This window comes from Heptranchias perlo, unplaced genomic scaffold (assembly GCF_035084215.1).
Source record: "Heptranchias perlo isolate sHepPer1 unplaced genomic scaffold, sHepPer1.hap1 HAP1_SCAFFOLD_56, whole genome shotgun sequence".
In the NCBI taxonomy this organism is placed as follows: Eukaryota; Metazoa; Chordata; class Chondrichthyes; order Hexanchiformes; family Hexanchidae; genus Heptranchias; species Heptranchias perlo.
The window spans coordinates 1,528,708-1,546,084 of NW_027139581.1; the positions used below are offsets into that span (position 1 = coordinate 1,528,708).

The 17,377-nt window shown below is 44.3% G+C and overlaps 1 protein-coding gene across 1 annotated transcript; it reads right to left on the reverse strand.

The window, feature by feature from the left end:
- Nucleotides 1–2,040: 2,040 nt before the first annotated feature.
- LOC137315733 (probable G-protein coupled receptor 139) lies at nt 2,041–5,441 on the reverse strand. Its single transcript, XM_067980234.1, has 2 exons — nt 5,341–5,441; nt 2,041–2,953 (listed from the first exon to the last, which is right to left on the reverse strand). Exons 1-2 carry the CDS (start codon nt 5,439–5,441, stop codon nt 2,041–2,043), a joined length of 1,014 nt encoding a protein of 337 aa, XP_067836335.1.
- Between the last annotated feature and the right edge of the window lie 11,936 nt (nt 5,442–17,377).

Here is a 17,377-nt window from a genome sequence, read left to right on the forward strand (position 1 = left end):
GCCTCCAGGCATCATCTTTACAACTGTCAAAATTAAACCAAAAACCTATTCCCCCAGAACAGACATTAACTGGCTCGCCTGCTTCATCTCCTGCTGTTCTGCTTCTGCACTCACCCACTCCAAGCTGATTACAATGAATTGTTTTATGATTATTTCGTGCTCTCTGTGTGTTAATCACATTCCTGTGTCTACCTTGCTGTTTTTTTAAATCTGTCTGTCTTTCACTGGTTCTCTCTCTTTGTCAATATATTTATCTTTCTCAGTCTCCTTTCTGGCATTTTTCTGTCTTGTTACTTCACCCTCTTTTAATTTCCGTCCCTGTATCACTGTTCCATTTCTGTATTTTTTCTCTGTCACCTTTTGCTTCTCTCTTTGTATCTCTATGTTTCTGTCTTCCATCTTTAACTCATCTTTCCATTTGCCTCGCTGTCCCTCTCGCTCGTTCTCTCCCCACTCTCTCTCTATCTGTCTCTTTTGCCTTCTCACCCCCTTTTCAACTCTTTCTCTCTCTTTCGCTCTGCCTTTCACTCTCTCTGTTCTGTCTCTCCTTTTCTTTATTTCTCTCTTCACTTTCTCCATCTCTTTCTTTTTTATGAATTCACAATCAACTTTAATTTCGTTGTACGCAGACTATGTAAATGTATCATTAATTCTTGCACATTAGTCCAACATTATCTTTTATAGAAATGAAGAAAAAGTAACAGTGCAATTGGATGTTTTTTATCAACATAAAAACACCAATTTCTTCTGTTCAGATACAGAGAGTAATTATATAGCTGTCTCCGCAGTTCAGAATTAATTCATTGTGTAAAGTGTTTTGAGATGTGTAAATATAAAGGTCACTGTACAAATTCCGTTTTAATGAATTACATTGTCCATTTGTAGACCAGCAAATATCCGCCTCTTTCTTTTGTTGTCTCACTTTATCTCTTTTGCTGTCTGTCTCTCTCCTGCACTGATTCTTTCTGTTTCACCAGTTCTCTTTGCTTCGCTTCTTTTGTCTCTATCGCCCTGTTTCAATCTCTCTTTGTAATTTTCGCTGTGTGCCTCTCACTTTCTGTCCACTTTCCTTCTGCACCTCTGAGTTTCTTTCTCCATTTGTCGACCTGTTTCTCTCAACTTTCTCTCGCTGGTAAACTCCCTCTCTTTCCCTTAATCTGTGTTATTCATTTCCTGTCTCTGTTTTCTAATGTAGACATGCTCCTTTCCTGTTTGTGCTTTTTCTCCACGTATTTCTTTCTCATTATATTTTTCTCCTTCCATGTTATTTCCATCTCTCTTGTCTTTTCTATTTATCTTCCTGCCCCCTCTCTGTTTCTGCCCTTTATTCTTTCTCCCTTTTTTCTGTTTATTTATTTTTCTTTTTGATTGTCTCTAGCTGTTTCTCCATCTAAATCTCTTACTCTGTTTCTTCACGTCTTTCTTTAACTTGTTAACTGTCCTTTTCTCTCTGCCCCTTTCTGCACTTGAGTCACTTTCACTTTCTTTTTCTCTACGTCTTCCTTTCTTTCACTTTCTTCACTATTCCTTTCACAATTATCTGCTTTTCTCTCTGTTTATGGCTCTAACTGTCTCTCATTTCCCTTTTCTATCTGCCTCTGTATGTAAGTTTATCTCAATGTGTAACGCTGTCTCTTCCTCTCCTTGCCTCCATCTGCTATCTATCTACCTATCCACTTGTTGGTCTGTCTGTCTGTCTATCTCTGTCATTCTATCTCTCCATTCATGTGGAGTGCACCCATTCTGATCAGGCCCACAGTCGCTACTTTCATTGACAGGTTTGCCCATTTTGCAGCGCGGCCATTTAGTTAAAGTCCAGCTGAGCTCTTTCGTGCCGCCTGTTTGAGCAACAATTCATGTGTTGTCTGCAGAGCGAATCACGCCTCAAAGGGTCATATTATCAATAAAATATAATTTCAGAATCAGATATAAAATTATTTCAGCTCATATAAAATGTACTTTCTGTCCTGTGGGAAGTGCAGTGGGTGGAGTATGAAATGGCTAGAAATAGTTATTGTGCTTGAAACCCTTCAGCTCTTTCTATGATTTCACTAATTTAACAATTAGATTGAGTGGGTATTTCACCGCGTTCTTCAGCTCCTCCCTGAATTTAGCCTGGGTTAGGACATAAATACACGTGTTTGTGCAGGAACTGAGAAGCTGCAGTATTCTTGATGTGGATTCTGTGATATAACGAGGGTCAGTGAAGGAATTATAATACCGAGTGTCTGTAATTCGCCGATAAATGTTATTTACAACCTGTGTCATCCATAATAGGATAAAACTGCCCGATATACTGAAGAGTAAAATGATGGATTTCTTTCGGTTCTCCATCTCTGGATCCTGGTGATTCTCTCCATTGCTGCGGCCCCGGAGTCCGCTGCGGACTCGACTGGCCACTAAAATACGTCTGACCGTCAGAACATTGAGCAGCAAAATCAGAAAGAACGGGACACAAGGGGTTAAAATGAGGTGAAATAACTCAAATGCGGCCCATACTGGGGAAGTACGGAAGATCACTTTAAAGATACAATCTCTGGGAACATTATCAATTATAAGGTAAGGTTCATATATGAAGTACCAGGGAACACTCTCTAAAAAGCCCAACACACTTACTGTCCCTATTACTGCAAGCGCCGTTTTCTCGTTGCAATATTTTGTTTTAAGATTCTCATAACAAATAGCCACAAATCGATCAAAGGTGAAAGCGACTGTGAGCCAGACAGAAACCACTGTGGCTGCATAACCCAAGTACTTAATGGGACGACACACGGGAGTAATGAACAAGAATGAATTGCGGAAATAAATTTGACCAACCCGTGTCAATATCGGATCAGTGATAACGACCAGGAGATCGGCCGCTGCCATTCCCAGCAGGTAGCGACTGATACACTTGGAGAGACCGCACTTTCCTCGGGACAGGATCACAATCGCCACCAAGTTAACTGTAAGAGAGAGAAAATGAAGCAGAGAAATTACTGACCAGATCTGGAGCCAAAGCAGCAATTTGACGGGATCAGGCGTCAAATTTCCAGCTTTGTTGCTGCATCGAACGGTGGAAACTGATTCATTCACCTGGACAGCGCTTTCAGGCAGAGAAATGTTTATAAACTCAATGATCAATAATGAATTGTGAAATCGATAAAGAAAGTGAATAAATGAGCACCGGATCCACTGGAAGGGCCGAGTGAGAGCGCAGTGCCGGTGGGGAAGTGAGAAGGAGTTTTACCGAGCGGGAATCCAAAGGGTTAAAGCCGGATTTGGCTCCAGACTGACGGGAAAGAGAGCGAAGGCCGGAAAGGTGAGGGGATAGGCGGAGGTGCAGCTGATTTGTTACTCTGGGTTAAGAGAACCGACAGGGGTTGGCACAAAACGGGGAAAGGCCGAGAGTGGCTGGAAGGGAGTCAGGAACAGCTAGTTTGAGAAAGCGGATGAACTGAAGCAATGGATGAGGAGACAGAGGATTCAATGCATTGGATGGAGAGGCTGGGATTCACAGGGAGAGACTGCAGCAGAGTGTGGGAGGAAATCTAATCTATAGAACCCACTAACACAATCCAACTAATAAATTCAACAGTTCATTTCAGTGGTTATTGGTGTCAGGGAACCGCTCATTGGGCATAAAATGTGCTCATTAAATTTAATTTGCATATTCAATTAAAATTAAATTAAAATGTATTCATTAAATCAACCTCGTTCTTCATTGAATTCCGCTGATACCGAGTTTTTAGAATACAGTATCATAATAATTCATTAGGATCAAAAAATCACTGATTCTATTCTTTAAATACATTTGAATTATGTTTATTAATTCAGTCATTGAATAAGGAAAAGTAACAATCACCAAAATAGACTGAGGTCCTGATAACAATAAACACACCCAGCGAGAGTGCAATAAAACTCTCACAATCTGACAACTTCCTATTAACATCTTCAAGTCACATTTCCTCTTCATAATTGTCCTGGAAGTTTCAGCAGTTCATTCCGATGAATTATTCACCCTGCTGTCGCTTTTTCGCTCTCTCTCTCATTCTCTCATTCTCTCTCTCTCTCTCTGTCTCTCCCTTTCTCTCTCTTTCTCTTCTCACGCTCCTCCTCCCCCTCTCGTTTTCCCTCTCCGCCTCAGTCTCTATCGCTTCTCTATCTATTAGTTGTCAGATTGTGAGAGTTCTATTGCACTCTCGCTCCTCTATCTATTATTCTCCACTCTCTACTCTCTTTCTCAATGCCTCCTTTTCACTTTCGATTCAATCCTAACATCCTGCCCCTTCATTCTGTTCACCAGCCCCGTGTTCCACGGATCGTATTCTCAGTGTCAGTTTGTTAAATATTGAAGCCTCTGTGGAATAGTTTACTGTTACTACAGATTTCCAACTTTCCTCCTGTTCGCCTACACTGTTTGCTTCATCTGCAAATCATGGCAGAAACATGGAAATCTGCAAATCATGGAAGAAATACATCTTCCAGATTTCACAATGATTGAAATTCCTTCTCCTGTAATTATAAAGTGCACCATTAGATGGCGGTGTTGTTCAATTAACAAAACGCCAACGTCACCACTGTTGCTCAGAATTCACAGATAAAAAGAAGGACTCAGGATTCCAACAGTTACAGTGCAAACTGACACAGCATAACACCAAAACATTGTATCTTAGAATGAATCCATCCACAGTGAAGCAGAGAAGGAGATGTGAAAGAGTCAGCAACAAACTCAATACAGAAGCCAGATATCTGGAGCTCTGTCAGATGAACGCAATGAAATAACATTTCATAAGTGATAACCAATAAATACACTGAAACCCCTGTTAAACTGAACCATGTTATTGGGGAAGGGGGACTTTGCTCTGCCTTCTTGGAACACTGAGACCGTGAGCTGTCTCATTATCAATCACTGAAAACAGATTTATGAAAAAATATTCCAGGACACGTTAGTTCAACAACATGAAACTGTTAACAGCCCCTGATGGTCTGATACCATCTCTTAGCCCTGACACCTGATTCCAATACATTCAGTACAGAGATTTATCCAGTAACAATGCCAGTTTGGGATATACAAAGGTCATTACAGATATAATGGAATTGCTGCAAGACCGAACGTTTAGAAGTTATTGAACAGTACATTCAGTTATTGAACAGTAGATTCAGTACAGAGTAGTGTACATTCAGTACACCCAGTAACAATGACAGGGTTGGATTTACAAAGTTCATTACAGACCAGCTCCTACAAGACCAACTTAACACATTCCATCATTCAACTGGTGGAGCAGATCAGGCCACCGTGTAAAACATGCAGGGAGAAAAAATATTTCGCCAAGTACAGCAGCACAGTTAACACCGATTTACGCCATTATCAGCTGAGATAACAGCTTACCCGGCACTCCAACGGCTGAAAGGGCAGGATAGTAAATGTCTTCTATCTGAAATATTACTGGATATCCCATTTCTGTGAGAAGCAGTCACTTCTGTTGGTCTGGGAACCATAACTCCAGAAGACGCTCTGAACTGATGAATTCCAATGAACCCTGATTTATACAGGGGACACGTCGACACTGACACGGTTATACTCCTGATCATTGCTATTAGTTACAGTCACTTGAACAAACACATTAGATCAGCAGCTTTGACTCCGGTATAAATAATGTGGTGGATATAACACAAACATCTCAAAGTCCAGGACATTATCTTAATGAGACCTCTCTCAGGAATAAAGTTAAAATCGGTGCTCATACAGGACTGATCCAACAATAATGAGCGGCTTCATTTACAGTTTTCATGTAAATGTATTGGTCATGTTCACTCTTGGCGATTCATTTATAATGTGTACCGATTTATCCGCAGTGCACATTGAATCCAGGGACTCAACCAGATCCGTTTCACTCTGTTCCTGCAGTTTCCCAGTCAAAAAATGAATTTTGAGTCTCCGACACGAGGAGAGTTAAAGGGCAGGTTGAGGATTGCAGCCCAGAAATGACTGTGGGTGATATTTGGGGACGGAGACTGAAAATGCCCCATTGAGATTCCACTCTCCGCTATTTTACTGCAGGTGTTTACCCGTTTATTCTACATTGGTGAACGTGTCCAGTAAAGTTAGCCCCGTGTAACGCCGAGCTGAGCTGATGACCTGATTTGACCTCCATCACAAAGGCCCCCTGTTTCCCTCACCCGCCTCTTTTCCTTCCTCTGCCCATTGCCATTGAAACCCTCATCCATGCCTCTGTCCCTTCCAGACTCCATTCCTCCAATACAGTCCTGTCCGGCCACCGATTCTCCACCTTCCATAAACCTGAGCTCGTCCAAAACTCTGTTGCCTGCGACCAACCAGCACCAGGTCCCGCTCGGCCTCACTGACCCTCACTGGCTCCCACTCCCATATCACTGAAATTTAGAATCCTCATCCTTGAATTTAAATCCGTCCATGACCCACCCCTCTGCATCCCCCTCCTCTCCTCCACAAATAAAATCATAGAATTTGATGGAGGCCATTCGACCCATCGTGCTTGTGCCGGCTCTTTGAAAGAACTATCCAATTCGTCCCACCCGCCTGCTCTTTCCCCATAGCCCTGCACATTTCCCTATGCACCGACAGCAAATCCACTCATGACCTCCTCGCTCATCAGACATTGGCCTCTTTTGGTGGGACGACCCTCGCTTGTTTCCACTCACCTATCTGACCGTAACCAGGAGAAGCTTCTCTTCCCACCCGATCACCGTTACCTCTGACGTCTCTGAAGGTTCAATCCTTGGCTCCCTCCTTGTCCTCATCTGCATGCTGCCCTTTGGTGACTTCGTCCGCAATCATGGACTTCCTTTCAGATGAACACTGACAAAACAACCTCCTCCCTCGACCTTTGCAATGTCTTTGTGTTTTCAGATCGACATCCTGTTTTAAATTTCCTCCAATTTCCTTGGAATGTCATGATCTATGGTCGCACAATCTCCACATCCTCGGCACTGATTCCATCCCCATGCCTGGCTTTAGTCTGAGGCTGAATCTGAATGTTCGTAACTTTTACGTCCCATTCGACCACGTGCTGAGCTTCTGACCCCATATCCTCTCCATCACAAAGACCGCCTACTTCCAGGTCCTTAATAACGCCCGTTCCACTCACCCTGCTAAGCTTCTACAACCGTTAGCCATGCCTTTCTACCCTCTATGGCCTTTCTTCTCCTCTCCGGCATCTCCAAAATCTTCAACTCATCCAAAGCTTTGCTCCCTGTAACGTATCCCTCATTAACTCCTTCACCAATCTTCCAAGCCCCGACTCATCTGCATTGGCTTCCAGTCTCCTAAGTCTTGATTTTTTTTCTTTCTTACGCTGAAATACATAAGAGCCTCACCCCTCCCTATCACTGCAATCTCCTCCATCTTTACAGCCCCTCGCCCTTCTCGTCCACCTCTGGCTGCTTGTGTATCCACAGTCTCTTTGCCCTACTTTTGGCAGCTGATCCTTAAGCCACATCCACGCCCCAGAATGTGCTCCCTAAGCCCCTCCATCTACATTACTCCCTTTCAATGTCAGCTGTGATTCAGTGGGTGGCACTCTTGCCTCTGAGTTAGAAGTTGAGAAGGTTGTGGGTTCATAGACCCACTCCAGAGACTTGAACACAATATCTTCATTTCAGTGCTGTACTGAGGTAATGCTGCACTGTCAGAGGTGCTGTCCTTCAGATGAGACGTTAAACCGAGGGCCAGTCTGTCCCCTCAAGTCGATGTACAAGATCCCATGGCACTATTCGAAGAAGAGCAGGGAAGTTCTCCCCGGTGGTCTGGGCCAATATTTATGCCTCAACCAACATCACTAAAACCAGATGATCTTCTCAATTTCATATTACGGTTTGTGGGATCTTGCTGTGTGCAGTTTGGCCGCTGTGTTTCTTACATTATAACAGTATTTATTTGGCTGCAAAGCACTTTGGGACAGACTGAGATTGTGAAATGCGCTTTATAAATGCAACTTTCTTGATTTCTTTCTACCCATCTCTTGCTCCAAGCTTTTGTCCCTCTACGAATATCCCCATCTTTGGCTGGGGTCCATTTTTGTCTGATTATCTCTCTGTGAAGCACCTTTAACTTTTATCCATGTTGAAGGCGCTTTATCAATCCAGGTAGTTATTGTTATTCTTTACCATCCTCCTCTGTCTTCATCCCACCATTGGTGGCCATTCCTTCACACAACTAAAACCAACCTTATCCCCTCCGTCTCTCGTTTTACACCCCCCTTAAATCCTCCTTGCCGAAGGATTTCATCATCCCTCCTGATTCCGTTTGTGCCTTTTACTTCCAGCACCTGTGAATCCCCTTGGGAATGTTTATTACATTAAAGGCGGTCTGTGAATGCAAGTTGTTGTTGATTTTCATTGCAATGTGTTCATTAGTTGTCCAAAGTATGAGCAAAAGTAATTTCTGGGCTAATATTCTTGTATCAGAAAGAGATTTATATAATAGGCGGATTTGATGAGATACATTAACATCGGCAGCTACTCGGAGAAATCTTTTTGTTCGAACAACATAAGTTGGTTTGTCCACAGACAGCACATTGAAATAGGTTTGTCCCACTGTGAGGCAACCTTTCGGGAGTCTGCTATCTCAGATGAAACCAGCTACAGTTGCTAAGATGAAGATTTATCAATTATTAGTCTTTTTTCTCTTTGGTTATAACTCATTTTACTGCACCCTGGCTGATGACTCGGATGAAGCTTTAATAGTTAGTCTCTTCGGTTAGGGGCTGTTTCACTTTTTGCCATCCAATCTACGATATCACTGCTCCCTGGGGCTGATTGAGAAAGGCCCCGTATGTTCTGACATTGTGTTGTCTTGGTATGAAATTAGATTGTTGTTTTTGGTACGGGAGGGAGAGAGAAATCCATTGGATACGTGTAGACCAAAGGTTCCAATCTTGTTTGTGGAGAAACTCTTAGAATCCATCATCAGATCTAAAACTGTGGAGCAGGTAGCAGTGCTCGGGTTAATCAAGGAATGTCCATGTGCCAAACCCCACTAACTCCCACTGTTTCTAGAGATGATTTGGACTTAGACAATCTCTAATTTTGCTGAGAAACAAAAGCAGGGTTTGGCAAAATATGAGGAAGACGATAACAACATTAAAGAACGATGCAGGCAGCTTGGCTGGATTGAGCAGACACGAGGCAGTTGTATGTTTATGTAAAGTGATAGATATTGGAAGCAAATCAATGAATTTGTGTATACAGTTAATGAAAAGACGGCGAATGATGTTGAGTAAAAGTGAGAATTAAGTACTTAAATATATAATTCCATGGAATTGTGACGGCAGCTCCATAAATCATAAACAAATGCAAACAATATTTTGAATTTTATAAGTAGGGTCACACAGTACAAAAATAAAGAAGCAATGACAAATTTGTACAAAACATGGGTTGGCCCACAATTCCAGAGTATTGTGTGCAGCTTTGTGCATCCCATTATAGAAACTACATTAAAGCCATAGAGAGCACAGTGTAGATTCAATCGAATGAAGCCCAGGAAGGGAAACTGTCTTCGGGTTAGATATTGGAACTATTTCCACAGAAACAGAGAAGACTGGGGGGAACAACATTGTAAAGGGCAAGGAGGGTGAAAAATTCCTAAAATGTGTTTTGTAGAACTTTCTTAATCAGTATGTTTCCAGCCCAAAGCGGAAGGAGGCGGTGCTGCTTCCAGTGTTATGGAATGAAGTAAGGCAAGTGGACTGAGTTTCATTGGGAGAACATCTGGGTAATAGTGATCATAATATAATTTGGATTAAAGTAGTTATAGAAAGGGGCAAACGAAATTCAGCGGTGAAAATACCTAACGGGAAGAGAGACAAGATCAGTGCTTTGAAAAGGGATAGAACCATAGAACCATAGAAAAGATTCAGCACAGAAGATGGCCATTCGGCCCATCGTGTCCGCGCCAGCTCGAAGAACAACCATGTGCCCATTCTAATCCCACCTCCCAGCACCTGGTCCGTAGCCCTGCAGCTTACAGCACTTTAGGTGCAGATCCAGGTACTTTTTAAAAGAGTTGAGGGTCCCTGCTTCCACCACCAATTCGGGCACCGAATTCCATACACCCACCGCCCTCTGGGTAAAAAAAGCTTTTCCTCATGTCCCCTCTAATCCTTCCGCCAATCAGTTTAAATCTTTTTCCTCTTGTTCTTGAACTCTCCGCTGGGGAAACAGTTACTTCCTGCCTACTCAACCTGGGCCCCTCATGATTTTGTACACCTCAATCAAGTCTCCCCTCAGCCTCCTCTGCTCCAAGGAAAACAACCCCAGCCTATCCAATCTCTCCTTGTAGCTGCAATTTTCAAGCCCTGGCAACATTCTTGTAAATCTCCTCTGCACTCTCTCCAGAGCAATTACGTCCTTCCTGTAATGTGGTGACCAGAACTGCGCACAATACTCCAGCTGTGGCATTACCAGCGTTTTATATAGTTCCATCATTACATCCCTGCTTTTGTATTCTATACCTCGGCTAATAACGGAGAGCATTCCGTGTGCCTTCTTCACAACCTTATCTACCTGTACTGCCACCTTCAGGGACCTGTGCACATGCACTCCAAGGTCTCTCACTTCCTCGATCCCTCTCAATATATTCCCGTTTATTGCGTATTCCCTTTTACTGGTTGCCTTCCCTAAGTGCATTACCTCACACTTCTCCGGGTTGAACTCCATTTGCCACTTTTCCGCCCACACCACCAACCCATTGATATCTTCTTGGAGTCTACAGCTATCCTCTTCACTATCAACCACACATCCAATTTTTGTGTTGCTTGCAAATCTGCCAATTATGCCCCCGACATTCAAGTCCAAATCATTGATATAAACCACAAACTGCAAGGGACCCAACACTGAGCCCCGTGGCACACCACCGGAAACGGATTTCCATTCGCAAAGACATCCATCGACTTTGACCCTTTGTTTCCTGTTACTGAGCCAATTTTTGGATTCAATTTGCCACATTTCCCTGTATCCCATGGACTTTTACCTTTCTGACCAGTCTGCCATGTGGGACCTTGTCAAATTCCTCACCAAATTCCATGTAGACAACATCCACTGCACTACCCTCATCAATCCTCCTTGTGACTTCCTCAAAGTATTCAATCAGATTTGTCAGGCATGACCTTCCCTGAACAAATCCATGCTGACTATCCCTGATTAAACCATGTCTTTCCAAGTGACAGTTTATCCTATCTCTCAGTATTGATTCTAATAGTTTGCCCACCACCGAGGTGAGACTGACCAGCCGATAATTGTTCGGACTTTCCCTCGTACCCTATTCAAACAATGGTACTACGTTTGCAGTATTCCAGTCCTGCGGGAGCTCCCCTGTATCTAGTGAGGTTTGGAAAATGATCCTCAGAGCATCCGCTATTTCCTCCCTGGCTTGAGTCAAGAGCTTCGGAAACAATCCATTCGGCCCTGGTGACTTATCAACAATCAAGGATTCCAGTCCTTCCAGTACTTCCTCTCTCGTTATGTTCACCTTATCCAATATTTCACACCTCTCCTCTTTAAAGTTTACCGCAGGATCTAGCACAGGGGCAAATTGTTGTTGAAACAAGCTGTTGTGGGGGGCGGGGTCGACGCTATTAGACCCCACTTGTGGTGCTTGCCAGACCGTTAACATTAATCACTCATGAGCATAGGAACAGGAGGAGGCCATTAAGACCCTCCAGCTTGTTCCACCATTCTATTAGATGGTGGCTGATCTGGACCTCAACTCCATTTCCTCGCCTTTGTTCCGTATCCTTTGATCCCCTCACCCAACAAAAACCTTATCAATCTCAGTCTTTAAAGCTTCAATTGACGCCCAGCATCCACAGCCTTTTGGGGGAGACGGTTCCAGATTTCTACTACACTTTTTGAGAAGAAATGCTTTCTGACATCTCCCTTGAACAGCCTAGTTATAATTTTAAGATTAGCCCCCTTGCTCTGGATTCCCCCACCAGAGGAAATAGTTTCTCCGTATCTACCCTATCTAATCCCCTTATCATTTTAAATGGCAGATCAGAACTCCCCACAACCTTCTAAACTAAAGGGAATACAAGCAAATTTTATGCAACCTGTCCTTATAATGTAGCGATTTAAGGCCCTGTATCATTCTGGTGAATCTGTGCTGCTCCCCCTCCAAGGCCAATATATCCTTCCTGAGGTTCGGTGCCCACAACTGAAGACAGTCTCCTGATGGGGTCTAACCAGAGCTCCAAACAATTGAAGCATAATTTCCACCCCTTTGTATTCCAGCCCTCTTGAGATAAAGGCCAACAGCCCAATAGGCTTTTGAATAATTTTGGTGATTTGTGTACTTGAACCCCAAATCTCTCTGCTCATCCACGGTTCCTAATCTCTCCCCATTAAGACAATATTCTCCTTTGTTTTTCACTGACCCAAAGTAGATGGTCTCACACTTGCCCACATTAAATATAAATTCTGCCCCAGTTTTGCCCACTCACTTAGTCTGTCTGTTTCCCTGGTTTCTAGTTTCTGAACAGGATCAGATTCTGTTTTCAGTACAAAGTAGTAAGTCATAAAACCTCCCCTTTTATTTGGTCTGGGGATCGAGGGATATGGAGCTAAGGCGGGGAAATGGAGTGAGATACAGATCGGCAAAGATTTAATAAAGTGGCGGGAAAGGCTCGAGGGGTAGAATGGCCTCCTCCTGTTCCTTTGTAACAGGCTTGAAAGGCAGAATGGCCTCCTGTTCCTGTGGAACAGGCTTGAGAGGCAGAATGGACTCCTCCAGTTCCTGTGCAATGGGCTTGAGAGGCAGAATGGACTCCTCCAGTTCCTGTGTAATGGGCTTGAGAGGCAGAATGGACTCCTCCAGTTCCTGTGTAATGGGCTTGAGAGGCAGAATGGCCTCCTCCTGTTCCTGTGTAAAAGGATTGAGAGGCAGAATGGCCTCCTCCTGTTCCTGTGTAAAAGGATTGAGAGGCAGAATGGACTCCTCCAGTTCCTGTGTAACAAGCTTGAGAGGCTGAATGGACTCCTCCTGTTCCTATGTCACAGGCTCGAGGGGATTAATGGGCATCTCCTGTTCCAATATAACAGGGACGGGATCTGACGAGGCTTCCTACTGTTCCTGTATTACAGATTTGAGGGGCTGAATCATGGAATCATAGAAAGTTACGGCACAGATGGAGGGCATTCGGCCCATCGTGTCCGTGCCGGCCTAAAAAGAGTTATCCAGCTGAACCCCACTTTCCAGCACTTGATCTATAGCCGTGTAGGTTATGGCACTTCAAGTGCAAATCCAAGTACTTTTTAAATGAGTTGAGGATTTCTGCCTCTCCCACCCTTTCAGGCATTGAGTTCCAGACCCCGCCAACCTCTGGGTGAAAAAGATTCTTCTCAGCTCCCCTCCAATCCTTCTACCAATCACTTGAAATCTATGCCCCTGGTCAATTGCACTTCCGCTAAGGGAAATAGGTCCTCCCTATCCACTCTGTTTCGTCCAGTCATAATTTTATACACCTCAATTAAATCTCCCCTCAGCCTCCTTTGTTCCAAAGAAAACAACCCCAGCCTATCCAATCTTTCCTCATAGCTAAAATTCTACAGAAGTGGCAACATCCTCGTAAATCTCCTCTGTGCTCTTTCGAGTGCAATCACGTCGTTCCTGTAACGTGGTGGGCAGAACTGTCCGGAGCACTCAAGCTGTGGCCTGACCAATGTTTTATACAGTTCTGGCATAAACTCCCTGTTCTTCTATTCTATGCCTTGGCGAATGAAGGAATGTATTCCACATGCCTTTTTAACCTTTTTATCTACCTATCCTGCTACCTTCAGGGGTCTGTGGTCATGCACGCCAAGGTCCCTTTGTTCCCCTAAACCTCTCAGTTTCCTCCCATTTACTGTGTACTCCCTTGCCTTGTCTGTCCCGAAATACATTACCTCACAATTCTGTGGATTGAATTCCATTTGCCACTTTTCTCCCCGTGTGACCAGTCCATTGATATCTTCCTGCAGTCTACAGCTTTCCTCCTCACTGTCAACCACACGGTCAATTTTTATATTATCTGCAAACTTCTTGATCAAGACTTTCATGTAGAAAAACGACCCAAGGCGCTTCACAGATGCATAATCAGATATAAATGGACACTGAACTACAGAATGAGGTATTATGAGGATCGGCCGGAAGCTTGGGCGAAGAGGTGGGTTCCACGGTGGGTCTTGAAGGAGATGGAGCGGTTTAGGGAGGGAATTCCAGAGCTTGGGGCCTAGACGGCTGGAGGCACGGCCGCCAATGGTTGGAAGAAAAGTGTGGGGGTGGATAAGACGCCAGAATTAGAGGAGTGCAGAGATCTCGGAGGGTTGTAGGGCTGGAGGAGGTTACAGAGATAGGGAAAAGTGAGGCCATGGAGGGTTTTAAAGACGAGGATGAGAATTTTAAATTGGAGGCGTTGGGGAACTGGAAAACAATGTGGGACAGCGAGGACAGTGGTGATGGGTGAGCGGGACTTCCTCTGTGTATTCCAAAGCAAATGTAAGGAATCTTACAACACCAGGTTATAGTCCAACAAATTTATTTTAAAGTCACAAGCTTTCGGAGATTATCCCCTTCGTCAGGTGAATGAGTGAAAAGGTTCTCAAATCGCATATCTGAAACTGGGCTGGGACAGCATCACACCAATCAAAAGGTGTCGTTGTTGTTCAAACAGGCCAGTCACGGAGAACAGCACGTCCCAGTACACTGGATATACATTGTGTCAATTTAACAGACAGACAGAAAGAAACCCAAATGGCAGAGAGAGAGAGAATATTAAAAACATAACTTTTTTTTCCCCTTTTTGCTGGTGGGGTTACGTGTCGCGTGACATGAACCCAAGATCCCGGTTGAGGCCGTCCTCATGGGTACGGAACTTGGCTATCAACTTCTGCTCGACGATTTTGCGTTGTCGTGTGTCTCGAAGGCCGCCTTGGAGAACGCTTACCCGAAGATCGGTGGCTGAATATTCCAAAGCAGACCTGTTCATTGTGATTTTTCAATGTTCTTTTTTTTACTTACATGGTTAAACACCTCCTTCAAGACCCTCATCGGAACCCACCTGTTCGCCCAAGCTTTCGGCCGATCCTCATAATACATCATTCTGTAGTTCAGTGTCCATTTATATCTGATTATGCATCTGTGAAGCGCCTTGGGTCGTTTTTCTACATGAAAGTCTTGATCAAGAAGTTTGCAGATGATATAAAAATTGACCGTGTGGTTGATAGTGAGGAGGAAAACTGTCGATTTACAGTTTGCATGTTAATATGCACAGAATCATCAAATTTGAGCCGAAGAATATCATTAACAATGTCATTGTACCACTTTTAGAATGGGAAACGCCAATGTAACTTGGCACGATGCAGTTGCATTCTCTTGCCAGTGAAGGTGCTGCAGTGCCACTGCTGGTGGGAGGGTGTAATTGCAGCGTGACAAGTTACAGACGCGGTTCCCATTTCAAAAGCGGACTTGTGCTTTTTGGAACATAGGAATTCCAAAAGGAAAGAAAGACCAAGGTCCATCCAGTTGATCTTCTACAATCCTGGGTAGTCACATGATATAATGATAATGGAGTTGTTGATTAATCATGACAATCAATCTCTATCAATTAATCGACATCAGACCCAGGCATGAGGGGAGGGAAACCCCAGTGGTGGAGAGCTTCAGGAACCATAGGTCCAAAGTCACCTGTTCCTCCAAACCATGTTACACTAACCACATGTCATGTCCCATATCACTCTTATACTGGATCCTATATTTTCTGAAAGAAATCGATCCAACTGCTTCCACATTCTCCCAAAGGGAATCTGTTCCACACATTGGCCACTCGCTCACTGAAATATAATTTCTGCACATTAGTTTTGAATTTATCCCCTTCAAGTGCAGACCGTGCCCGCTGGTCCTACTGTTTTGGACAAGGTAGAATAGCTTGCCATGGGAATTTAATTGTAAACAATTTTACAACACCAAGTTATAGTCCAACGATTTTATTTGAAATCTACAAGCTTTCGGAGGCTTCATCCTTCCTCAGGTAAATGTCAGGAACTCCTCGAAGCCTACGCATTTATAAATCACAGAACAATACATGGTGATTACAGACAGCCTTTGCAACTGCCCGTTGCCAAGGCAATCACCGTGTTCAGACAGAGAGGTGTTACCTGCAGAACCCCCGAATATACATTCAACAAAAAAAACAAACAGGAAAAAAAAACAGAGAGAGGCAGAAACATCCGGAAGGCACAGAAAGCCAGCAAATGACCCGTTATATTAAAAACAGATAGATATTGTTCGCTGGTGGGCTTACGTGTCGCGTAACATGAACCCAAGATCCCGGTTGAGGCCGTCCTCATGGGTGCGGAACTTGGCTATCAATTTCTGCTCGACGATTTTGCGTTGTCGTGTGTCTCGAAGGCTGCCTTGGAGTACACTTACCCGAAGGTCGGTGGCTGAATGTCCCTGACTGCTGAAGTGTTCCCTGACTGGGAGGGAACCCTCCTGTCTGGCGATTGTTGTGCGGAGTTCGTTCATCCATTATCGCAGTGTCTGCATGGTCTCGCCAATGTACCATGCTCTGGGGCATCCTTTCCTGCAACGTATGAGGTAGACAACGTTGGCCGAGTCACAGGAGTATGAACCATGCACCTGGTGGGTGGTGTCCTCTCGTGTGATGGTGGTATCTGTGTCGATGATCTGGCATGTCTTGCAGAGGTTACCGTGGCAGGGTTGTGTGGTGTCGGAGACGTTGTTCTCCTGAAAGCTGGGTAATTTGCTGCGAACGATGGTCTGTTTGAGGTTGGGTGGCTGTTTAAAGGCGAGTAGTGGAGGTGTGGGGATGGCCATAGCGAGGTGTTCGTCGTCATCGATGACATGTTGAAGGCTGTTGAAAATGTCGTCATGTATCTGGTTCGTTGGAGGTCTTGTGCAGTGAAGAAGTCCTGCTCGAACTTGTGCATGAAAATGTTGGCGTATTGTGGTGAAGACATTGTGATCCAGGATGAAGCGGATGAGTTGTAGGATGGCGTCTGGAGATTGGCTGTTGATGGTGTTGAGTATTTATGGTGTCGCAGCGATGCCGTCATCGTGGGGGATACTGGTGTAGAGTGCCGAGACGTCCATCGTGGTGAGAAGTGTTCCTGGTTCAACTGGTCCGTGGGTACTGAGTTTTTGTAGGAAGTCTGTAGTGTCGCGACAGAAGCTGGGGGTTCCCTGTACGATGGGTTTCAGGATGCCCTCGATGTACCCAGCGAGGTTCTCACACAGGGTTCCGTTGCCTGATACGATAGGACGTCCGGGTGTGTTGGCTTTGTGTATCTTTGGGAGGCAGTAGAAGTCTCCCACGCGGGGAGTACGTGGGATGAGAGTGCGTAGGATGCTTTGAAGGTCTGG